The following is a 25,000-nucleotide window of genomic DNA, read 5'->3' as shown; positions in this document are numbered from 1 at the left end:
TGCAGACCAGGAAGGTGAGTCACCTTCGACCCCAACGACCCGTCAACCAACCCGTCTACAGCACCTCTCTCCCCTCTACCACTCTCTGTGACTGATTGGTTCATTCATGCCTCTCTTTACATTACATAAGTCATTTATCCAAAGCGACTAACAATAATTGCATTGAACTAGGGCTGCACAATTAATCGTGAATTAACCGACATCGCGATTATGACCTCCGCGATTAACTAATCGCAAAAGGCCGCAATTAATGTGATTAATAATTTTGCTTTGAATTGAGTGTGCTAGGACTACACAGACGAATCACAGGCGCTTATGCTGTCTGACCAATCACATGCGTTCCCGCTGAGTGGCTGTGTGCAGCAATTTCCCAGAGAAGACAGACAGCAGTAGGTCAAGACAAGTGTCACAAAAGTACCTGCAGCCGTGAGTAGTGAAAAAATGAGCGAAAACGAGGTCAGTGAGTTAGTAACAAGAAAGGGATCAACGTCCGTGATTTGGGAACATTTTGGTTATTATATATTCATATTATATATTAAATATTAATCGCAATTACCATTTTGGAGCAAATAATCGCAATTATCTTTTGTCATAATCGTGCAGCCCTACATTTAACGCAGGAAAAGCCAAAGTACTACTACTTTTCAGAACTCAAAATTGCATCTCCTTTCTAAAACAAGTGACTAAGAGCATAATCTAGTGCTGAAGCCAAAGTGCAAGAATAGCAATCTAAAATACAGAATAGCAATCTAAAATACAGAATAGCAATCTAAAATACAGAATAGCAATCTAAAATACAATAGGTGCTTAAGAGGGAGGATGGTTCAACATCCTAGAACTCTCCCAGCAGCCTCTGCCTTTCTGAATCATGTTGAATGTGTAAGGTTTGGTGAATTCATGCCTCTATATACAGTATACAGTAGCTGATGTACATTTGTTCTCATATTCTCTCACCCGTAGACGTTAAGGGCAGAATCCCTGACATGGCACGTATAGGTTTAGCAGGTATAGGTTTAGCACGTATAGGTTTAGCACGTATAGGTTTAGCACGTATAGGTTTAGCATGTATAGGTTTAGCACGTATAGGTTTAGCAGGTATAGGTTTAGCACGTATAGGTTTAGCAGGTATAGGTTTAGCACGTATAGGTTTAGCACGTATAGTTTTAGCACGTATAGGTTTAGCATGTATAGGTTTAGCACGTATAGTTTTAGCACGTATAGGTTTAGCACGTATAGGTTTAGCACGTATAGGTTTAGCACGTATAGGTTTAGCACGTATAAGTTTAGCACGTATAGGTTTAGCATGTATAGGTTTAGCATGTATAGGTTTAGCACGTATAGGTTTAGTACGTATTGGTTTAGCATGTATAGGTTTAGCACGTATAGGTTTAGCACGTATAGGTTTAGCAGGTATAGGTTTAGCATGTATAGGTTTAGCACGTATAGGTTTAGCAGGTATAGGTTTAGCACGTATAGGTTTAGCACGTATAGGTTTAGCACGTCTAGGTTTAGCACGTATAGGTTTAGCTTCCCGGTCTTTCTTAGCTCCAGGGTATCTGTCAGACCAGGTCTCATATGGATCCTCTGCCCCGTCCAGAACCGTAAGAACGACGAGGCGTCCTACGAGAAGATGCTGAAGCTGAGGAGAGAGTTCAGCCGCACCGTCACCATCCTGGAGATGATCAAGCGCAGGGAGAAGCTGAAGAGAGAGATGCTGCACCTCACCCTGGAGGTGATGGAGAGACGGTGAGGGGGAGAGAGAGACAGTGAGGGGGAGAGACAGTGAGGGGGAGAGCAGTGGGACCGCCCCGAGCTCTTACGCCCCGCCCTCACGGTAGCCATGTTTCCATCCACTTATGTGAGGATCGCTAAAATATGAATGTGAATAAAGCCGGTGAACGTGCGTTTCCATCTAAGAGCTTTAAATCGGATAAAGCATTTATCACAAAAGACTTTTGTCGAACAAGAGAAAATCCGACGAGATCGACAGTACAAACGTTTTGTCGATTTTCATGACTTTTAATCGAATATTTACTGTTTCCATGAGGCATTTTTAATTCGATATAACTTAATTCGCATAAAACGTGTGGATGGAAACATGGCTATAGATGGGAAGGAGAGTGTGAGTGTAGAGCGCTTGTTTTACCATGGTGTAGCCCAGCAGGGGGCGCTGTGACGGAACAACAGACGTCCCGTAGGGTGATTGATTTCACTTCTCACCTCGTTGTTACTCTGCAGTCTCAGTGCTAATGAGGAGCAGCTCTCCTCAGCCTGCTGCTCAGCGTGAGCGATGACCAGCTGCGAACAGCTTGTCGTTGTACTATCATGGTCTCTCTGTGCCTTGCAGGTATCAGAACAGCTTGTGGTTGTACTATCATGGTGTCTCTGTGCCTTGCAGGTATCAGATGGGGGACTTCACAGGCGAGGTTCTCAACGAGGTGACGGTGCCTCTGGCTGAGAAGCCTGTGTACGCCGCTCCCATCGTCCTCACCAACGGCAACCGCCACAAAGCTGAGATCAAGACCAAGGTAAGGGCCTACATCACTATCATCAATCACTATCAACTACTAACATCACTATCATCAATCACTATCAACCTTCACTATCAACCACTACCATCACTATCAACCACTATCATCACTATCAACCACTACCATCACTATCAACCACTACCATCACTATCAACCACTACCATCACTATCAACCACTACCATCACTATCAACCTTCACTATCAACCACTACCATCACTATCAACCTTCACTATCAACTACTACCATCACTATCAACCTTCACTATCAACTACTACCATCACTATCATCAATCACTATCAACTACTACCATCACTATCAACCACTACCATCACTATCAACCACTACCATCACTATCAACCTTCACTATCAACCACTACCATCACTATCAACCTTCACTATCAACTACTACCATCACTATCAACCTTCACTATCAACCACTACCATCACTATCAACCTTCACTATCAACTACTACCATCACTATCAACCTTCACTATCAACCACTACCATCACTATCAACCACTACCATCACTATCATCAATCACTATCAACCACTACCATCACTATCAACCTTCACTATCAACCTTCACTATCAACCTTCACTATCAACTACTACCATCACTATCAACCTTCACTATCAACCACTACCATCACTATCAACCACTACCATCACTATCAACCACTACCATCACTATCAACCTTCACTATCAACCACTACCATCACTATCAACCTTCACTATCAACCACTACCATCACTATCAACCATCACTATCAACCACTACCATCACTATCAACCACTACCACTAACTAACTACTAACTCTCTCTCCATCTGTCCCGTCTCCCTCAGACGCACAAGTCCGGCCTCCCCCACCACGTCTCTGCGAGGGAGGAGGCTCCCTTCAACTTCGTCCGACCAAAGAAGAAGTACACCAAGCGGGACAAGCTGCTGTACCCCCCCCGGCGCCCCGGCCGGCCCCCCAGCCAGTACACCATCAACAAGGCCGACATCAAGCAGTACGACTTCCACAGCTCCGGGGAGGACGACTACCCGCCCCTGGTCAGTAGCTCCTCACGGCAGCCTCATGATGGGGGTAGTCAGGGGGCCAAAGAGAGTAAGAGTGCAAACGCTACGGACATAGATTGGCCTAGGTCATGTGTCTCTGGGGTTGGACTTAAGTCATATTATATACTATATATACATACATACAAACAAACAAACAAACAAACAAGCAAACACACAAACAAACAAACAAACAAACGTGTATTTGTGCAGTTATTCGGCGTGTTTAATGCGTCGTGTTGGCTTGTTCCTCCAGTCTCCCCCATCGGAGCCAGACGAGGAGAACGACCCCGACGGGGTGTTTGCGTTCAGGAGGAAAGCAGGGTGTCAGTACCAGGCCGTAAGTCTCATCAAACCAGAGCCATCATCATCAACACACTCAGTAATGTCATCTGAGGTCCGCCCCTCTCGAACCCTCACATTCTCCACACAGCGCTCTCTGGTGATGTGATAGGCGTTGGGGCGCGTTCGTAGCAGCTAGGCTAACGGCCGGTTCTTCTCTCTGCAGCCTCCGGCGGACCAGAGCGGCGTGCCGCTGTGGGAGCACCCCGAGCTGGCGGGTCTGGACGCGCTGCGCCACCGCCACTCGCTCACCGTCCTGTCTGTGCCACGCCGCTGCCTGGGGCTGGCGCGCCGCCGCGTGGGCCGGGGGGGCAGGTAAACTAGCGCCCCCACCTCCTTCCTTCCACCTCCCAAACAGCTTCTCACCGTCTCTTCTGGTTTGGGAATTTCTGGAATATCGTGGAATTTCGGGAATATCGTGGGGTTTTACACTGCCCCTCCCAAGCATGGAAAGTCCGGGGATTGGATCATGTTTTAAGCCGCGTCATGGGATATCAGGGAATTTTCTTTGTAGCATGTTTGAATTTTAGTTGGTATTTATCAAAATGTGGTATATTCCGTGCAGTATTTTTCTTAATGGTGTTATTTCACGTTTCCTGTATTGCGTGAGTGGTTGTTACGTTTACTTGATTTTTCGCCGCCCGTTTATCCCCTTACCGCTCTTCAACAGTTTTTCCAGGTCATTACAGGTCATAGAAATTCTGCTTTTTAGTCATTGAGAGTCAGGGAACAGAATTTGGGAATTTGACCTTTGACCTGGAGTGGGAACCCTGGTTTCTGTTTCTCTGTTTGGAACGCTGGGAATAGAACCCCGTAGCTCAGAGAACTGAGAATGACGAGACGAGCGTCCTGGCCAATCACGTCGTCCTCTCTCTCCCTCGTCCTCTCAGGGTGTTACTGGACCGCGCGTCGGCAGACGCGGACGGCGTGCTGAAGCAGCTGGACCCGGACGTCCTGGCTTCCCTGCCCAGACCCGGGGCTCCAGACCTCCCGGACTCCTCGTCCTCCTCCTCCTCCTCCTCGCACCCCCACAGAGCCACGCCCTCCCCGGGCTCGGCCGCCGCCGCTGCCGCCTCCTCCCTGGCCGACATCCTGAGCAACATCCAGGCGCTGAGGTGGCGGTGCTTCGGGCCGCGGCCCGCCCAGGAGCAGCCCGGCGAGGGGGAGAGACCCGGCAGAACCTCCCTCTACAGCAGGCTGGCCGGAGCAGCGCCACTCAACACCAAGACCCTCTCCTCAGGTCAGATCCTGTTCATACCTGCTGGGACGAGCGGCTGAGTTTACTTTACTTTTTTACTTTACTTTACTGTGTTTACTGTTTACTTGAACTGGGATTACATTACATTACAGCCATTTAACAGATGCTTTTATCCAAAGCGACTAACAATAATTGCCTTTAACGTAGGAAAAGTCAGTGTACTAATACTCGCCAGAACTCACAAGTGCATCTTCTCTCTAAAACAAGTGACTAAGAGCATAATGTAGTGCTGAAGGCAAAGTGCGAGAATACCAATCTAAAATACAGAATAGCAATCTAAAATACTTTATTAGATGGATTAGATGCTCTACACCACAGTAGGTGAGCTGGTCAGTCACGCCGTCGTCCAATCAGTGTTGGTGTCCTCCAGACTGTGTTCCTCTCCCAGCAGCTCTGTGGGAACACACACTGTCATCCAGCCTGGGTTCCAGAAACACAACACACCCATACTATAATACTGTCCCTGTCACGCTGGGCAGGGCTGGGCTGTAGTGATGATTCAGCCTGCTGCTGCTAGCTATGTTACATTACATTACAGTCATTTAGCTGATGCTTTTATCCAAAGCAACTTACAGTAATTGCATTTAACGTAGGAAGTCAGTGTACTACTACTTGCCGGAACTCACAAGCGCATCTCCTTTCTAAAACAAGTGACTAAGAGCATCATCTAGCGCTGAAGGCAAAGTGCAAGAATAGCCTAAAATGCAATGGGTTCTTAAAGGAGTAGTAAAGGGAAAATGCATGTTTAGCCCTGTTTTAAGGTTACTTATGATCATATACAATGGTTCAGATCAAAACGTTGACAAAACTAGCACTTTTGAGAAAGTCTGATAATTGCTCTACCACCGTTTAGGTCATACAATGGATGTGGATGGGCACCTTGAAAAATCATTCAAAAACATGTTAAACTCAATTTCAAAGACAAGGAACTCTAAACCACCCTGTCTGTCTCTCTGTCTGTCTAACCCACCCTGTCTGTCTATCTGCTTTGTCTCTCTTTGTATCTCTCTGTCTCTGTCTGTCTAAACCACCCTCTCTGTCTGTCTAAACCACCCTGTCTGTCTCTGGCAAAATGTCTTAGAATTCTTAATTAAGAAACTTTCGTCATACAAAATAATATCCTTGCACATTGGCAATCAAGTATATTCAGCCTCATCAATACTCGAATGCTTACCTGACTTGAGTGAGCTGAGCAGCTTCCATTGGGCCCAACACTAGAGAAGTGAGGTCCATAACCTTCTGTGTTTATTCATGGACGTGCACCTGTCTCTCTCTCTGCCATGTCTAACCTGCTATGCCCCTGTCTCCCTCTGCTGTGTCTAACCTGCTATGCCCCTGTCTCTCTCTGCTGTGTCTCACCCGCCGTACCGGTCTCTCTCTGCTGTGTCTCACCCACCGTACCGGTCTCTCTCTGCTGTGTCTCACCCACCGTACCTGTCTCTCTCTCTGCTGTGTCTCACCCACCGTACCGGTCTCTCTCTCTGCTGTGTCTCACCCACCGTACCGGTCTCTCTCTCTGCTGTGTCTCACCCACCGTACCGGTCTCTCTCTCTGCTGTGTCTCACCCACCGTACTGGTCTCTCTCTCCCGTCAGTCTGCATCACGGAGGAGCAGTACCAGACCCATCAGCTGCAGCTGGCCCAGATGCAGAAACAGCAGCTGGCTCAGCTTCTCCAGACCCAGACCACGCCCGCCCGACACCCCGCACCGCCAGAACGCCAAAACACACAGGTACACACTACTACCCATAACCCCCTGCTACAGGTACACACTACTACCCACAACCCCCTGCTACAGGTACACACTACTACCCATAATCCCCTGCTATAGAATCAAAACACACAGGTACACACTACCACCCACAATCCCCTGCTACAGACCACTCCCGCCCGGCACCGCCAGAACGCCAAAACACACAGGTACACACTACTACCCACAATCCCCTGCTACAGGTACACACTACTACCCATAATCCCCTGCTACAGGTACACACTACTACCCACAATCCCCTGCTACAGGTACACACTACTACCCATAATCCCCTGCTATAGAATCAAAACACACAGGTACACACTTCTACCCACAATCCCCTGCTACAGGTACACACTTCTACCCACAACCCCCTGCTACAGGTACACACTTCTACCCACAACCCCCTGCTACAGGTACACACTACTACCCACAACCCCCTGCTACAGGTACACACTACTACCCACAACCCCCTGCTACAGGTACACACTACTACCCACAACCCCCTGCTACAGGTACACACTACTACCCACAACCCCCTGCTACAGGTACACACTACTACCCACAACCCCCTGCTACAGGTACACACTACTACCCATAACCCCCTGCTACAGGTACATACTACTACCCACAATCCCCTGCTACAGGTACACACTACTACCCATAATCCCCTGCTACAGGTACACACTACTACCCACAACCCCCCACTACAGGTACACACTACTACCCATAATCCCCTGCTACAGGTACACACTACTACCCATAATCCCCTGCTACAGGTACACACTACTACCCATAACCCCCTGCTACAGGTACACACTACTACCCATAATCCCCTGCTACAGGTACATACTACTACCCACAACCCCCCACTACAGGTACACACTACTACCCATAACCCCCTGCTACAGGTACACACTACTATTTATTTATTATTATTTATTTATTTATTGTGCGCGTGGGTAAATTTGTCTTGGGCATAGTACCGTATTGCAACAGAGACATTACATACAACAGGCACAAGAAACGACAAAGTCAACAGCAAACATTGAGTGACGTTGACAGCAGCTTCCATCTGGCATTTGGGAAGTTAAACGCTGGGTGTGTAGTTCTGTCTGCCATGTTTGTTTGTTTGTAACCTGAGAGGGTTGTTCCGTGTTTCAGAATGCCAGTACCACCGACTGCCTGTCCAAGACCCTGGACTCGGCCAGCGCCCACTTCGCCGCCTCTGCCGTGGTCAGCGCCCCCGGCGGGGTCAACAACGAGAACAAGCCCCACAGGACCAGTGTCAACGGGGTCGTCCAGCCCTCAGGTGAGGGTCCGCCTGGTCGGCCTGGGGGGAGGGGGGGCGCCCCGGTAGCTCAACGGGCTGGGGTGTTTACCATGTAAAGGCTAGTCCTTTCTGCAGCGGCGTGGGTTCGAATCCGGCCCACGCCCCTTTGCTACATGTCTTCCCCTCTCTCTCTCTTTCTCTCTCTCTCTCTCTCTCTCTCTCTCTCTCTCTCTCTCTCTCTCTCTCTCTCTCTCTCCCTCCCTCCCTCCCTCCCACCTTTCCTGTCTGTCAACTACACTGTCCTATCTTAATAAAGCAGAAATGCCTTAAAAAATATCTTAAAAAAACAATAAAAATGTGCCAGTGGGTGTGGGAGTAATATCAAATGAGCAGCTAGCTTGATAGATGTAGACTTGCAGGTTCATTATTGGTGTTTATTATCCGGCTGACAAAACGACCATATCTCGTTAGACAGTGACTGTTCGTCGTCGTAGACGTGGGGATAAAGTCTGAAGTGCAAATGGGGAAGTCTTTGATCCTCTCCTCCACAGGGACGCCCAGACCTCCTCACTCCTCTAGCTCCGCCCACGTCAGCTCGGGGACGCCGGGCAGAAGCTCCTCCTCCTCCGGGGCCGGCCCGCTGCTCCCCTCCCACGCCGCCGCGCCCCCCCAGTCTCTGACCAACCACCGCAGCCACGCCCACGGACGCCCCCCGGTGTCCCACCCCCACCACAGCGCCCGGAGCTCCGCCCCCTCGCCGTCTGCCTTAAAGCTGGCCACCATGGCCAACAGCCTGGACCGCGGGACCAAGGCCACGCCCGCCGGCGCCATCGGCAGCATAGCCAGGTAAGGGCGTGGCCAGGGGGAACACTCTGACCAGGTCAGGTAAGGGCGGGGCCCAGGGGGAACACTCTGACCAGGTAAGGGCAGGGCGTGGCCCGGGGGAAACACTCTGACCTGGTCAGGTAAGGGCGTGGCCCGGGGGAAACACTCTGACCGGGTCAGGTAAGGGCGTGGCCCGGGGGAAACACTCTGACCGGGTCAGGTAAGGGCGTGGCCCGGGGGAAACACTCTGACCAGGTCAGGTAAGGGCGTGGCCCGGGGGAAACACTCTGACCAGGTCAGGTAAGGGCGTGGCCCGGGGGAAACACTCTGACCGGGTCAGGTAAGGGCGTGGCCCGGGGGAAACTGACCTGGTCAGGTAAGGGCGTGGCCCGGGGGAAACTGACCTGGTCAGGTAAGGGCGTGGCCCGGGGGAAACTGACCTGGTCAGGTAAGGGCGTGGCCCGGGGGAAACACTCTGACCGGGTCAGGTAAGGGCGTGGCCCGGGGGAAACACTCTGACCTGGTCAGGTAAGGGCGTGGCCCGGGGGAAACTGACCTGGTCAGGTAAGGGCGTGGCCCGGGGGAAACACTCTGACCGGGTCAGGTAAGGGTGTGGCCCGGGGGAAACTGACCGGGTCAGGTAAGGGCGTGGCCCGGGGGAAACACTCTGACCGGGTCAGGTAAGGGCGTGGCCCGGGGGAAACACTCTGACCGGGTCAGGTAAGGGCGTGGCCCGGGGGAAATGCTCTGACCGGGTCAGGTAAGGGCGTGGCCCGGGGGAAATGCTCTGACCGGGTCAGGTAAGGGCGTGGCCCGGGGGAAACTGACCTGGTCAGGTAAGGGCGTGGCCCGGGGGAAACACTCTGACCGGGTCAGGTAAGGGCGTGGCCCGGGGGAAACACTCTGACCTGGTCAGGTAAGGGCGTGGCCCGGGGGAAACACTCTGACCGGGTCAGGTAAGGGTGTGGCCCGGGGGAAACTGACCGGGTCAGGTAAGGGCGTGGCCCGGGGGAAACACTCTGACCGGGTCAGGTAAGGGCAGGGCCCGGGGGAAATGCTCTGACCGGGTCAGGTAAGGGCGGGGCAGGGCGGGGCCCAGGGGAAACACTGACCGGGTCTCTACGGTAGCGAGCTTCTCATTTGCTTCTGTGTTTATTACATTGGAAGATAACTGGGTCATTCTCATGTAGTTTCTGACGTACTCGCTGGCTGGGTGTGTATTTGGTGTGTATTGGGTGTGTATTGGGTGTGTATTGGGTGTGTATTGGGTGTGTATTGGGTGTGTATTTGGTGTGTATTTGGTGTGTATTTGTGAACTCAAACCCAGTTTTCTTGTCGTTCCCAGGGAGAATCACGAACCAGAGAGACTTGTGTTGAACGGATTATCAGAGACCACAGTGGCGATGGAAGTGACATAGCCCCCCCCCCCCCCCTCTCTGCTCAGACCGGTGAATGTGACAAACGGACTCCTCCCAGAGGTGCAATGCAAGCCTCGGCCAGCAGGGGGCAGAATACAAGGACCTATACTGAATCGAGCATATCAAAATATAACAAATTATAAATTTGTCAATATTATACATGTACATTTTGTAAATTGGGAATATCACTACCTTGTAAAATAGTATATTTGTATCATTAGTATGTTCTTTTTTTTCTGTTACTTGAATTCAAGCGAATTTTGTCATCATGCTTTTGCACTTGAAAATGCAAACAAATAGTACATGAAATGCAACCGTTTGTGTGGGGATCATGAGCATGGGTCCTTCATCACTCGTTTTCACTATTTATTTTGCAATGTTTACATTTTTGTATCACAGAAAACAAATCAGCAAAATATGCCTGCGGATGTCTGGGAGCATATTTGGTGGTGCTTTTTTTTCTAAGGATGGAAAAATTAGCCTGATTTGATTTGGTTTCACAAATTGAATAGCTAGGGACTTTTTGTAATTAGATTAGTGGCATTTTTTCCCATACAGACCAGTATTTTCTGTTCATTTGTTAGGTGTAACAGAAAATTGTCTTTTTAATTTTTAATAATTTGCTTTTGATTTTCATCTGATGCAGATTTTTTCCAAAAAAACGGTGAAGAATGAGCTATTGTCTCCATAGGAACATATTTATTTAAATCCACATTGAAATAACAAATGCATCCTTAAATCAATCTGCAAATGTAAAACAGGAAAAAACGTTTTTATAATATATTTGCCTTTTTAAACGGGTAGGGAGTTTAAGCCAATGAACAGCACAGGATTTCCCCCATACTGTCTTGTATTGTATTGTGGTATCAGAATATTGGCGTACTGAACGACTACCCCTTTGGACTGGAGGGGTATGCATACTTTTTTTGTATTATTTTTCGGGGGTCAAGGGGCAAGTAACTGTAGAAAGGTTGTCTGACGGTCAGTGCTTGGCCTCGGCTGTTCTTTAGCGTAGCCTAGTTGATGTAGTGGTTCCTGTACAGGAGGGTAGAAACATGTTTAGATTAGTAGTCATGCTAGTGTTGTGTTCATGCACTATTTCTTCAGACATACGTTTTCTCCTGTTACTTGTTCTTGGAGTGTTTCAGAAAAAAATGCTGGGAAATAAAAAATATATATCTATACATATCGGTATAGTGACTGCGTGGCTCTCCGTGTGGGATAATCATGCCACTTCCTGAGGGGCCTCTGTTTCCTGTCCTGAGTGTTCTCTGTTTCCTGTCGTAGCCTACAGACCAGGCACTGATTTCCCATCCCTGAGAGATAATCAGGTTTGGGGAGACTGGGAGGTCAGATTGTAATTTCGGTTTTCATTGGCAGGTGGAGTAGAAACTCAAACGGCATGAGCGAGGCTGAGCTCTGCTAAAAATGAGAAGGTATAGGTGGCACAGCTTCACATTAGAGTAACAACAGCTAGCTGCTCAACACTGATTCAGATATACGACTACACCTCATACACCCTGATATACTACTACACCTGCTGCTACAAACGTGGGGAGCACTTCTGAACAGTAGGTCTACATAAATTAATTACATGTAGGCTATTTCTTGTGAAATACAAACCTCATCGAGGACTCAAATGAGTGCAAGGTGCTTTCCTCATCAGTAACGTGACAATGCAGCTGATCGGACACTTCCTTTGCGCGTGCTCGGGAATCCAGAGAGCACGTGACCGCGCAGCATCAGCATCTCTCCTGAGCCTCGGGCGCGCGCATCAGAGAGCACGTGACCGCGCAGCATCAGCATCTCTCCTGAGCCTCGGGAGCGCGCATCAGAGAGCACGTGACCGCGCAGCATCAGCATCTCTCCTGAGCCTCGGGCGCGCGCATCAGAGGACCGACCTGCAGACGTCTGGGATGGAGAATGACACCGCGCTTCCCTGGAAAGAGCAATTCGGAAGCAAATATTTGACAGCAAAGGACTTTAAACAATAGGTTTTTTTTCCTTATCCATGTCATTTACCACAGTCGTACACCAGGCTATTGTGTGGACTTGTCAGTTTACTTTTGGCGATAGGATATCAATTAAGACGCTCTGTGCTTAATTGGCTCGATGGACGTTTGACATCGATAGAGATTCGATGTCACCTCGGTAAAAAGAAAAAAAGATCCTGAAGCTTTTTAATTTGTATGTTGACAAAGAAAACTAAATTGATTTCTGGTTGGATCCAATCCCGTTGACATGGCGGATGCTGCTGAATGCGGAGTGAAAGTGATGTGCCGCTTCAGGCCTCTGAATGAATCAGAACTCACTAGAGGAGACAAATATATCCCTAAATTTAAGGGTGAAGACACGGTGATTATAACGGTAAGTTAGTTCAATTTGTTTTCAGGGTTCAGAGAATTATAGTTGTGCTCCACACAAAGCCTTAGCTGAGACTAAGCGTTCCTCTCAAAACCTCCAGTCATCCAGAAAGAAAGTTGATCCTGATCCTATAAGATAATAACCTATCCGAAACATTGGACGGGTCCATAGGCTACATGCTTTATAGTTTTATAAATTCTTCTGAAATCCAGTTTTCCCCACGTCTATATCTTTAGAAGTTGAGGCAGCAAAATCGACAATAAATAGTCATATAGAGTGATGGTGCGTTTGGTATTTTTTTTCGCACAGTTAATTAATCTTATCTTTCTCTGACCGTCTACTAATAGTCTTGCCATTTGTTGCCCAATGCAAAAACGTGGTCAGATACTGCATGTCGGAATGATTCTCAAACAATACAGGTCAGTTGAACATTCCTGCTTCACAGGGCGATGTTCATTATTAGTTATTACACATGCTGCTACCCGTCTAATGGTGGTAGACGGATATGCAGGCGGACGTTTGAGTGCTTATCTATACGTTAACATTTCCATAGCAGACATCACCATACCATAGCAGTGACTGATCATGGAGCTCCACCTTCACGCCTCGCCATCAGCAGTGGAGACAGATATGATTTCCATATGACCTCTTCATACATTAGAATAAATTATTGAGGACCTGAGATCATCCTCATCATTCACTGTTGATGGAAATGAATCTGTGAGTCATAGAAATTCAATTAGGTTCGGTGGGCTCATATCACTCACCCCCCCCATGTGGTATAGTCACCATGACGACATACACATCTGGGAAATCTACCCTCAAAAAAATAAATGAATAGTTCACTTAAATTTGTCCATCTCACTATGCTGCACGTACCCAAATCCAAGTGTAGGACTTTGAGTGTGTGTAATATATATTTGGTGCTGCTATCTGATGCACCTGTCCAACCTGTCACCTCCCAAAGACATCATGGTCAACATAACCACTCATCCTGCTGCTGTCTTGCTGAGTATGACGCACTGGACTCTCGTCCGGCCGGCCTGGTTCTTGTCTTGTCCCTCACAGTAACTGGATAGCAGGATAGACCGGCATTACAAATGACTCTGTATAGTTGTCTCTGCTTCAAATAGACGAACGCTATGCTGTGAAGCCAGAGCGTCTCTCTCTCTATCCTTCCATCTCTCCATCCCTTCCTCCGGACCACCCTGTCTTCTTCTGTGAGAAGTTCTCTTAAACACCTATTGTCTTTTAGGTTGCTATTTTTGCACTTTGCCTTCAGCACTAGATTATGCTCTTAGTCCCTTGTTTTAGAAAGGAGATGCACTTGTGAGTTCTGGCAAGTAGTAGTACACTGACTTTTCCTACATTAAATGCAATTATTGTTAGTCGCTTTGGATACAGGGTTCGAATCTGGCCCACTCCCTTTGCTACATGTCTTCCACTCTCTCTCTCTCTCTCTCTCTCTATCTCTCTCCCACCTTTCCTGTCTGTCCCTGCTCTGTCCTATCTTAATAAAGCAGAAATGCCTTAAAATATCTTCTTCTTTTTTAAAGAACAAAAAAAAGAATCTTCTAAATGGTTGTAATGTAATGTCATGTGAAGTACTGTACCACAGCACAGGAGCCTGGAGTCTGTCTGATCGGGGGAAACAGCCAATTGTGGCCTGTCTGAACCCATAAGGACATTACTGCTGACTGGTCAGTAATGTGAATGAAGAGCCCCGGTCACCCAGCGAGGGGAGGAGCAGCAGAAGATGGCCGTCAGCTGCTGACTGAGTTTAAGTGGCGTAAATAAGACGTGTTTTCACCCGTAATGGAAAAAGGGAGGGGTAACGTGGATAGGGCTGAGATCAGCCGGCAGGACTGTTAAAGAAAATACACAGAGTTTGTGTGTGTGTGTGTGTGTGTGTGTGTGTGTGTGTGTGTGTGTGTGTGTGTGTGTGTGTGTGTGTGTGTGTGTGCGTGTGTGTGTGTGTGTGTGTGTACGTACGTGCATGCATGTGCCGTGTTAGTGCACTTGTGTGCTCGCGTGTGTGTGTGTGTGTGTGTGTGTGTGTGTGTGTGTGTGTGTGTGTGTGTGTGCATGTGCATGCATGTGCCGTGTTAGTGCACTTGTGTGCTCATTGTGTGTGTGTGTGTGTGGGTGAGTGTGTGTTTGGACTGACAGATGTGAGATTTCCTAATTAGGGCTGGAGTTAAACCTGAAGATAGTATTAGGCTGACATAGTCCAGATGTAGTCCCCCATAGTCCAGATGTAGTCCCCCATATTCCAGATATAGTCCCCCATAGTCCAGATGTAGTCCCCCATAGTCCAGATGTAGTCCCCCATAGTCCAGATGTAGTCCCCATATAGTCCAGATATAGTCCCCCATAGTCCAGATGTAGTCAGTGTGCTCTGTGCTAGTGTGCTCTGAGCTAGTGTGTTCTGTGCTAGTGTGCTCTGTGCTAGTATGCTCTGTGCTAGTATGCTCTGTGCTAGTGTGCTCTGAGCTAGTGTGCTCTGTGCTAGTGTGCTCAGTGGTAGTGTGCTTTGTGCTAGTATGCTCTGTGCTAGTGTGCTCTGTGCTAGTATGCTCTGTGCTAGTGTGCTCTGTGCTAGTGTGCTCTGTGCTAGTGTGCTCTGTGCTAGTGTGCTCAGTGCTAGTGTGCTCTGTGCTAGTATGCTCTGTGCTAGTGTGCTCAGTGCTAGTGTGCTTTGTGCTAGTGTGCTCTGTTGTAATGTGCTTGTGTATATTTATTCACTCAACACAGTGTGTTGGACCGGTGTTGATCTTGCCGGCTCTGTGTTAGGGCTGGTCTCTCTCTCTCTGGGTCAAGGGTCGGGATACCAACCCGCCTCTGATACCTCTGGTAGTGTAGTGTGTATAGTCCTCTGGTAGTGTAGTGTGTAGACCTCTGGTAGTGTAGTGTGTATAGACCTCTGGTAGTATAGTGTGTATAGTAGGGTGCATCAAAATACACATTTCCGGAATATTGATTTGCATGGGTGCTAAAAGTGTTACCATCCATGCAAAAACAATAGATACAAAATATTAAAGCGATACGAGGTGATTTAGAGGTGCAACGGTACGTCTGATTTTATGGCATAAGGGGGTAACAGGAACTGTCCCTTCACTCTGCCCTGCTCGCACATGGCCTGCTGGTGTGTGTGTGTGTGTGTGTGTGTGTGTGTGTGTGTGTGTGTGTGTGTGTGTGTGTGTGTGTGTGTGTGTGTGTGTGTGTGAATGTGAGTTATTCACGCACAAGGTTGCAACATTGTTATATTTCAAGCACGGAGACCTGTCTGCTCCTATATTCCCGCACCTCTGTGTGTGTGTGTGTTATTCAACAACAGTGTGTGTGTTGTTGCAATATTGTTACATTTCAAGCCCGGAGACCTGTTTGTTCCAATATTCCCGCACATTTTACCCTCTGTTTTGCGGGAACTATTCTATTTTCACGCACCTGCATAAAAATGGGGGGGGGGGGCTTTGCCTATAAAAAGCTCTGCCTGTGTAGCTCAGTTGCTGAGTCAATTCCCTCAACGCCACCATCACACACCACAGGATCCAGCTCTCACAAGATGGCCTTAGGCCCCTGCCAGAGGAGCCGCACCCTGGTTTTTGGTCTGGGCGCCACTATCACCGATGCAGATGCCATTATCACTGGCGCCAAGCTGCCAAGTGGTCACCAGATCTTGCGGTGCTTGCTGTATAACTGCGACACACAACTGCATGCAAAGCGACCAGGTTTGACTGGAGCCATGTCACGGTTCCAGGCGGCTAAGATTGTTTTGGAGCAGGTGCGTCCATTTTATGGAAAGGCCAACATCCCAATGGGGAGTGATCAGCGAGCATGTGAGAAGATGATAGCCCTCTTCGATGCCAACAACAAGCTGCGGCGCATACCAAAGGAAAGGCGCTCCAGTGAGGCTACTGCTCGACTGGTGGACGCAATGGAGCACAAGCTGGATGCCACGTTCCCGCTGTGGACTCCAAACGCAGAGGAGCTGATCCGTGATGCAGAGGACCTTGCTTTTCTAGCCAGCATGAAGGGCGACAGAGTGGCCACATTTGGAGCATTCGATGTCAAGCTGCAATCCAAGGTTTGCTTTTATTTTTATGTAATTTTATGTTTCTGCTTCTATTTTCTTATTTTAATGTTTTGTGCTTGATCTGTAAAGCACTTTGAGCTGCATTGCATGTCATGGAAGGTGCTATACAAATAAAGTTTATTATTATTATTATCATTATTAAGGTGAAGCGGCGACAGGAGCGTGAAGAAGCGCAGCAGGCCTACCTCACCAAGGAGCAGGAGATGACGGCGATGTCTACCAGCATGGTGGTATTAGAAAGCGAAAGTGATGAGGATGGCAATGCAGATGAAGCAGTTGCTCCACTGGCTGAGAACACACCCATCCGTGAACGCAAGAAGACAGGCACCACAGCATTCATTCCATCTGACATTCTCAGCCGGCCAAGCCTTGTGTCACTGGCTACACGATTGAAGATGACACCAACGCAGCAGGCTGCTTTCACACGCGGCCTGATCGAGGAGTCAGGTGGAAATTCAGAAATGGTCTCCACATCCTACGCGACAGCAGACCGATCACGCCGTCAAGTGCTGAAGACCATCAGTGAGGAACAGCACGAGCAGTGGACACCCCCTCCCATGTGCACCCTGCACTGGGACAGCAAGTTGACACCAATACTCAACAATGTGCGTCAGTTGGAGGAGCGTCTGACGGTGGTGGTCGGAGATGCGGAGCGGCTAAAACTACTCGGCGTGCCAGCATACATGAAGGGGACTAACGAGGCATGTGGAACGATCATCGCCCGGCTGACATGCAAGCTGCTGCAGGACTGGTGCTGTACCGATCAGGTTGTCAACATGGCATTTGACACCACGGCCTCAAACACCGGCCATCTCACAGCAGCCTGCATTGCCATCCAGAACTCACTGGGTCGACCACTACTCTGGTCCGGTTGCCGGCACCACATCGGAGAGGTGCTCCTCAGCCACATTTTCACTCACCTCAAGGTGGAGGTGTCACGATCGCCAGAGGTGACATTGTTTACACGTCTGCGGGACAACTGGAACCTGTTGCCACTCAAGGGCGGCACATTGTCCTGCTACATTCCTGGGGATGCTGAACCACCATTTCTTGGCAAGTTGCGTGCTGAACTCAATGTTTGCGCTGCAGGATTGCTCAACTACAAGAGGGGTGACTATCGTGAGTTTGTGCAGCTATGTCTAGTGTATCTGAGTGCAGACATTGCAGATCAAACTCCAGTAACCTTGCAACGACCGGGAGCACTGCACAAGGCACGGTGGATGGCCAAGCTGCTCTACACCCTCAAGCTGGCCTTGATGGAGCAGCACATTGCGTTGCTTCCTCAGGGGACCATCACAACACAACAGCAGGTGTTGAAGATTCGGGCGTTTGCCAAGTTCATTACGCACATCTACGCAACATGGTGGATGGCCTGTGACACGGCCGTAGATGCTGGATGGAATGACCTCACACTCTACTGCCACCTGTGTGAATACAAGGCTGTTGACGAGGGCATCGCTGCATCAGCAATTAAGGCTCTGGAGAGGCACCTATGGTACCTGACATGCGAGATGCTGCCCCTGGCACTCTTCAGCACCAAGGTGCCAGTTGGTGAGCGGCGCGCACTTGCAGATGCCATCTTGGAGCACAAGCCGGCTGATCTACCCATGCGAGCCCCACAGCTCCGCTTTGGCACTGGCTTTGGCAAGCCGAAGTTTCCAACCCTCTCGCCGACCACCAGCTTGGCTGACCTCGCCAACCCAGACTGCTGGTTCGGCATGCACCTGCTGCACATTGATCCAACTTTTCTTTCACTGGATGTAGAGGATTGGACTTCCAGTGCAGCATTTCAAACGGGTGCAGTGAATGTACGTGCCATCAATGTGGTGAATGACTGTGCCGAGCGTGGCGTCAAACTGACGTCAGACTTCGTGGCAGCAGCCAGGAGCGAGGAGCACCTGCAAAATGTGCTGCAGGCAGTTGAGCATGACCGCACACAAAATCCAAATCTTCGCCGCAGCAAGCGCAAGCTGGACCAGGAGTAGGACACTATATTGAGACATGTTCGAGGACAGTAACTTGATTTACTTGAATACTGTACTTAAGTACAGACACTGAGGAGTTGTACTTTACTTGAGTATTAGATTTTATGTTGTTCTATTCAAAATAAATGTTCTAAAAATCTATTTCTTGTCGTTTTTGAGATTGCATCGATGTTATTCAGGAAAACACCCAAAAACGCCCATTTTGGTATTTTTCACATGCTGCGTTGGACCTCTAAATCTCAAGTAATTTTCCCAAAACTTTGCACAAATCATTTGTATGTGTGTCATAACAAAATGCCACCCCAGGCAGAATGATATGTTGAGATTTAATTTTAACATTGCAATTTGATGCACCCTAGTGTATAGTCCTCTGGTAGTGTAGTGTGTATCTCTGGTAGTGTAGTGTGTATAGACCTCTGGTAGTGTAGTGTGTATAGACCTCTGGTAGTGTAGTGTGTATAGACCTCTGGTAGTGTAGTGTGTATAGATCTCTGGTAGTATAGTGTGTATAGACCTCTGGTAGTGTAGTGTGTATAGTCCTCTGGTAGTGTAGTGTGTGTAGACCTCTGGTAGTGTAGTGTGTATAGACCTCTGGTAGTGTAGTGTGTATAGACCTCTGGTAGTGTAGTGTGTATAATACCTCTGGTAGTGTAGTGTGTAGACCTCTGGTAGTGTAGTGTGTATAGTCCTCTGGTAGTGTAGTGTGTAGACCTCTGGTAGTGTAGTGTATAGACCTCTGGTAGTGTAGTGTGTATAGATCTCTGGTAGTGTAGTGTGTATAGTCCTCTGGTAGTGTAGTGTGTATAGATCTCTGGTAGTGTAGTGTGTATAGACCTCTGGTAGTGTAGTGTGTATAATACCTCTGGTAGTGTAGTGTGTATAGTCCTCTGGTAGTGTAGTGTGTAGACCTCTGGTAGTGTAGTGTGTATAGATCTCTGGTAGTGTAGTGTGTATAATACCTCTGGTAGTGTAGTGTGTATAGTCCTCTGGTAGTGTAGTGTGTATAGACCTCTGGTAGTGTAGTGTGTAGATCTCTGGTAGTGTAGTGTGTATAGACCTCTGGTAGTGTAGTGTGTATAGTCCTCTGGTAGTGTAGTGTGTATAGTCCTCTGGTAGTGTAGTGTGTATAGACCTCTGGTAGTGTAGTGTGTATAGATCTCTGGTAGTGTAGTGTGTATAGATCTCTGGTAGTGTAGTGTGTATAGACCTCTGGTAGTGTAGTGTATAGTCCTCTGGTAGTGTAGTGTGTATAGTCCTCTGGTAGTGTAGTGTGTATAGACCTCTGGTAGTGTAGTGTATAGACCTCTTGTAGTGTAGTGTGTATAGATCTCTGGTAGTGTAGTGTGTATAGTCCTCTGGTAGTGTAGTGTGTATAGTCCTCTGGTAGTGTAGTGTGTATAGACCTCTGGTAGTGTAGTGTGTGTGTAGACCTCTGGTAGTGTAGTGTGTATAGTCCTCTGGTAGTGTAGTGTGTATAGACCTCTGGTAGTGTAGTGTGTATAGACCTCTGGTAGTGTAGTGTGTGTGTAGACCTCTGGTAGTGTAGTGTGTATAGACCTCTGGTAGTGTAGTGTGTATAATACCTCTGGTAGTGTAGTGTGTATAATACCTCTGGTAGTGTAGTGTGTATAGACCTCTGGTAGTGTAGTGTGTATAGACCTCTGGTAGTGTAGTGTGTATAGTCCTCTGGTAGTGTAGTGTGTATAGTCCTCTGGTAGTGTAGTGTGTATAGACCTCTGGTAGTGTAGTGTGTATATATCTCTGGTAGTGTAGTGTGTATAGATCTCTGGTAGTGTAGTGTGTATAGACCTCTGGTAGTGTAGTGTGTATAGACCTCTGGTAGTGTAGTGTGTATAGTCCTCTGGTAGTGTAGTGTGTGTGTAGACCTCTGGTAGTGTAGTGTGTATAGTCCTCTGGTAGTGTAGTGTGTATAGACCTCTGGTAGTGTAGTGTGTATAGACCTCTGGTAGTGTAGTGTGTATAATACCTCTGGTAGTGTAGTGTGTATAGACCTCTGGTAGTGTAGTGTGTATAATACCTCTGGTAGTGTAGTGTGTATAGACCTCTGGTAGTGTAGTGTGTATAGTCCTCTGGTAGTGTAGTGTGTATAGACCTCTGGTAGTGTAGTGTGTATAGACCTCTGGTAGTGTAGTGTGTATAGTCCTCTGGTAGTGTAGTGTGTATAGACCTCTGGTAGTGTAGTGTGTATAGTCCTCTGGTAGTGTAGTGTGTATAGACCTCTGGTAGTGTAGTGTGTATAGACCTCTGGTAGTGTAGTGTGTATAGTCCTCTGGTAGTGTAGTGTGTATAGACCTCTGGTAGTGTAGTGTGTATAATACCTCTGGTAGTGTAGTGTGTAGATCTCTGGTAGTGTAGTGTGTATAGTCCTCTGGTAGTGTAGTGTGTAGACCTCTGGTAGTGTAGTGTGTATAGTGCTCTGGTAGTGTAGTGTGTATAGTCCTCTGGTAGTGTAGTGTGTATAGACCTCTGGTAGTGTAGTGTGTATAGACCTCTGGTAGTGTAGTGTGTATAGTCCTCTGGTAGTGTAGTGTGTATAGTCCTCTGGTAGTGTAGTGTGTATAGACCTCTGGTAGTGTAGTGTGTATAGACCTCTGGTAGTGTAGTGTGTATAGTCCTCTGGTAGTGTAGTGTGTATAGACCTCTGGTAGTGTAGTGTGTGTAGACCTCTGGTAGTGTAGTGTGTATAGACCTCTGGTAGTGTAGTGTGTATAGACCCCATGTAGTGTAGTGTGTATAGTCCTCTGGTAGTATAGTGTGTATAGTCCTCTGGTAGTGTAGTGTGTATAGACCTCTGGTAGTGTAGTGTGTATAATATCTCTGGTAGTGTAGTGTGTATAGTCCTCTGGTAGTGTAGTGTGTATAGATCTCTGGTAGTGTAGTGTGTATAGACCTCTGGTAGTGTAGTGTGTATAGTCCTCTGGTAGTGTAGTGTGTATAGTCCTCTGGTAGTGTAGTGTGTAGACCTCTGGTAGTGTAGTGTGTATAGACCTCTGGTAGTGTAGTGTGTATAGACCTCTGGTAGTGTAGTGTGTATAGTCCTCTGGTAGTGTAGTGTGTATAGTCCTCTGGTAGTGTAGTGTGTATAGTCCTCTGGTAGTGTAGTGTGTATAGTCCTCTGGTAGTGTAGTGTGTATAGTCCTCTGGTAGTGTAGTGTATAGACCTCTGGTAGTGTAGTGTGTATAGACCTCTGGTAGTGTAGTGTGTATAGACCTCTGGTAGTGTAGTGTGTATAGATCTCTGGTAGTGTAGTGTGTATAGTCCTCTGGTAGTGTAGTGTGTATAATACCTCTGGTAGTGTAGTGTGTATAATACCTCTGGTAGTGTAGTGTGTATAGTCCTCTGGTAGTGTAGTGTGTATAGACCTCTGGTAGTGTAGTGTGTAGATCTCTGGTAGTGTAGTGTGTATCTCTGGTAGTGTAGTGTGTATAGACCTCTGGTAGTGTAGTGTGTATAGTCCTCTGGTAGTGTAGTGTGTATAGACCTCTGGTAGTGTAGTGTGTATAGACCTCTGGTAGTGTAGTGTGTATAATATCTCTGGTAGTGTAGTGTGTATAATATCTCTGGTAGTGTAGTGTGTATAGACCTCTGGTAGTGTAGTGTGTATAGTCCTCTGGTAGTGTAGTGCGTATAGTCCTCTGGTAGTGTAGTGTGTATATATCTCTGGTAGTGTAGTGTGTATAGTCCTCTGGTAGTGTAGTGTGTATAGACCTCTGGTAGTGTAGTGTGTATATATCTCTGGTAGTGTAGTGTGTATAGACCTCTGGTAGTGTAGTGTGTATAGTCCTCTGGTAGTGTAGTGCGTATAGTCCTCTGGTAGTGTAGTGTGTATATATCTCTGGTAGTGTAGTGTGTATAGACCTCTGGTAGTATAGTGTGTATCTCTGGTAGTGTAGTGTGTATATATCTCTGGTAGTATAGTGTGTATAGACCTCTGGTAGTGTAGTGTGTATAGTCCTCTGGTAGTGTAGTGTGTATAGACCTCTGGTAGTGTAGTGTGTATAGATCTCTGGTAGTGTAGTGTGTATAGACCTCTGGTAGTGTAGTGTGTATAGACCTCTGGTAGTGTAGTGTGTATAGACCTCTGGTAGTGTAGTGTGTATAGTCCTCTGGTAGTGTAGTGTGTATAGTCCTCTGGTAGTGTAGTGTGTATAGTCCTCTGGTAGTGTAGTGTGTATAGTCCTCTGGTAGTGTAGTGTGTATAGACCTCTGGTAGTGTAGTGTGTATAGATCTCTGGTAGTGTAGTGTGTATAGACCTCTGGTAGTGTAGTGTGTATAGACCTCTGGTAGTGTAGTGTGTATAGACCTCTGGTAGTGTAGTGTGTATAGACCTCTGGTAGTGTAGTGTGTATAGACCTCTGGTAGTGTAGTGTGTATAGACCTCTGGTAGTGTAGTGTGTATAGACCTCTGGTAGTGTAGTGTGTATAGACCTCTGGTAGTGTAGTGTGTATAGATCTCTGGTAGTGTAGTGTGTATAGACCTCTGGTAGTGTAGTGTGTATATATCTCTGGTAGTGTAGTGTGTATAGTCCTCTGGTAGTGTAGTGTGTATAGTCCTCTGGTAGTGTAGTGTGTATCTCTGGTAGTGTAGTGTGTATAGACCTCTGGTAGTGTAGTGTGTATAGACCTCTGGTAGTGTAGTGTGTATAGTCCTCTGGTAGTGTAGTGTGTATCTCTGGTAGTGTAGTGTGTATAGACCTCTGGTAGTGTAGTGTGTATAGACCTCTGGTAGTGTAGTGTGTGTTGTATATTTTATAACCGTTTTAATTTGATTTATATTACCTCACCTTAAAAGCACCTAGAGTTAGATGCATGAGGATGATGAATACATTTGAACATCCTTTGAACTGAAAAACGTATCTTGAGGCCATCTTTCTTCTTCTTTGTTTTCTTTTACTGCGTGTGTAAATGTCCTCGTTAGTTTAAACATTGATTGTAGCCAAATGTTCTCTTGCGTGCCGAGAATATTGTCTTAGTCATTGTCATCGCAGTACCTTAACGTATGCGCATACATTTGACTGTGAACACATTTAACTAAGTTCCCTCGTGTTCTGTTAAAATAAATAATGGATCAGTCCGTAACCCACGGTAACCCTCTCTTTGAGCATGTCCTTTGGGAGGGGGGCCGGGGGGGGGGGGGGGGGGGGGCGTTGATTGCATGTGGCCAGATGGAGGAAAATGAATGCCTGCATCGTTTGTTATTGGGGTGGGGGATGGTGGAAGTGTTGGTAGTACACACACACACACACACACACACACACACACTACACACACACTTTTGAGGTCTCCCATATGTCATTTTGGATACATTCTTGACAAAAGATAAGTTCAACACCTAATCTGTACGTTATAGCAACGCAGTGCTTAATGTACATGTTCTGATTCCAGCGCTGACATTTCAAACATATTGATATATGCAGCGTCATTGACATTTTAGAACCGATGGTCGTCTGATAGAGACTGATTGCCTCCACACACCTCAGCCAACAGGGAACTGCATTTAAAACACTAAGAAAAGAAGTGAACATTAATGATTTTTCATAAAAATAAATTCTGAGGTGAATTTATTGTCCGAAGCGCGGCTGGCATGGAGGCAGCGGGCGCTCAGCTGTGTGAAATTGATTTTCCTGGTTCAATCAGAGAAAGGATTAAATTGTCGGTGAAATCTTTTATCTTTCATCTTTTATCTTAAAAAAAAAAAAGCACCGTCAAAGTGATCAGAGCTCTTAAAATGGCCCATGGCTGGTTTCAATCAGACCTTTTTCAACACGTTCAGCGTACAGGAAGCCGAAGGTGTTTTGTGTTTCTCTGTGGGCGTCCTGGTCCAGTGTGCGACGCCCACACGGGCGTGGGGATGAATGAAACAGCCACAGAGGCCGTGAGGATCGAGCTGCTACAGAGACAAAAGCGCTGCAAATCCTGAGTCGTATTTATAGATCGTAGACCCGAGGAGGTCGTAAAACATGGTTAACGGCGTTGGACGCCGTGTTGAGGCGGACATCTGTTCCTGTCCACGGCTCTGCAGGTGACCCTGCTCCTTCCAACAGCATGTGACTCCATCGCTCTCCTTCTATTGGCT

The 25,000-nt window shown here is 47.6% G+C and overlaps 2 protein-coding genes across 2 annotated transcripts in view; both read left to right on the top strand.

Annotated features, from left to right (window-relative positions):
* The window catches only part of epc2 (enhancer of polycomb homolog 2), a 15,141-nt gene extending 4,636 nt beyond the window's left edge, over positions 1-10,505 (top strand). Inside the window, exons 4-14 of the mRNA XM_084443700.1 lie at positions 1-14; positions 1,598-1,746; positions 2,399-2,528; positions 3,379-3,588; positions 3,848-3,931; positions 4,100-4,248; positions 4,824-5,173; positions 6,786-6,922; positions 8,105-8,252; positions 8,765-9,059; positions 10,384-10,505. The exon at positions 1-14 is cut by the window's left edge and continues 193 nt beyond it. Of these exons, the coding sequence (XP_084299826.1) occupies positions 1-14; positions 1,598-1,746; positions 2,399-2,528; positions 3,379-3,588; positions 3,848-3,931; positions 4,100-4,248; positions 4,824-5,173; positions 6,786-6,922; positions 8,105-8,252; positions 8,765-9,059; positions 10,384-10,456 (1,739 nt within the window). The 3' untranslated portion in view covers positions 10,457-10,505. The remainder of the gene's footprint in view (positions 15-1,597; positions 1,747-2,398; positions 2,529-3,378; positions 3,589-3,847; positions 3,932-4,099; positions 4,249-4,823; positions 5,174-6,785; positions 6,923-8,104; positions 8,253-8,764; positions 9,060-10,383) is intronic.
* An 8,412-nt stretch (positions 10,506-18,917) lies between these two features.
* LOC311312977 (kinesin heavy chain-like) overlaps positions 18,918-25,000 on the top strand; it is a gene marked incomplete at both ends in the record, with an annotated part of 24,368 nt that continues 18,285 nt past the window's right edge. Inside the window, 2 exon segments of the mRNA XM_084442984.1 lie at positions 18,918-18,930; positions 24,750-24,799. Coding sequence (XP_084299110.1) covers positions 18,918-18,930; positions 24,750-24,799 — 63 coding nt within the window.

Source organism: Borostomias antarcticus, assembly GCF_949987555.1.
Source record: "Borostomias antarcticus genome assembly, chromosome: 9".
NCBI classification, from domain to species: domain Eukaryota; kingdom Metazoa; phylum Chordata; class Actinopteri; order Stomiiformes; family Stomiidae; genus Borostomias; species Borostomias antarcticus.
This window is presented reverse-complemented; position numbering and strand designations above follow the sequence as displayed.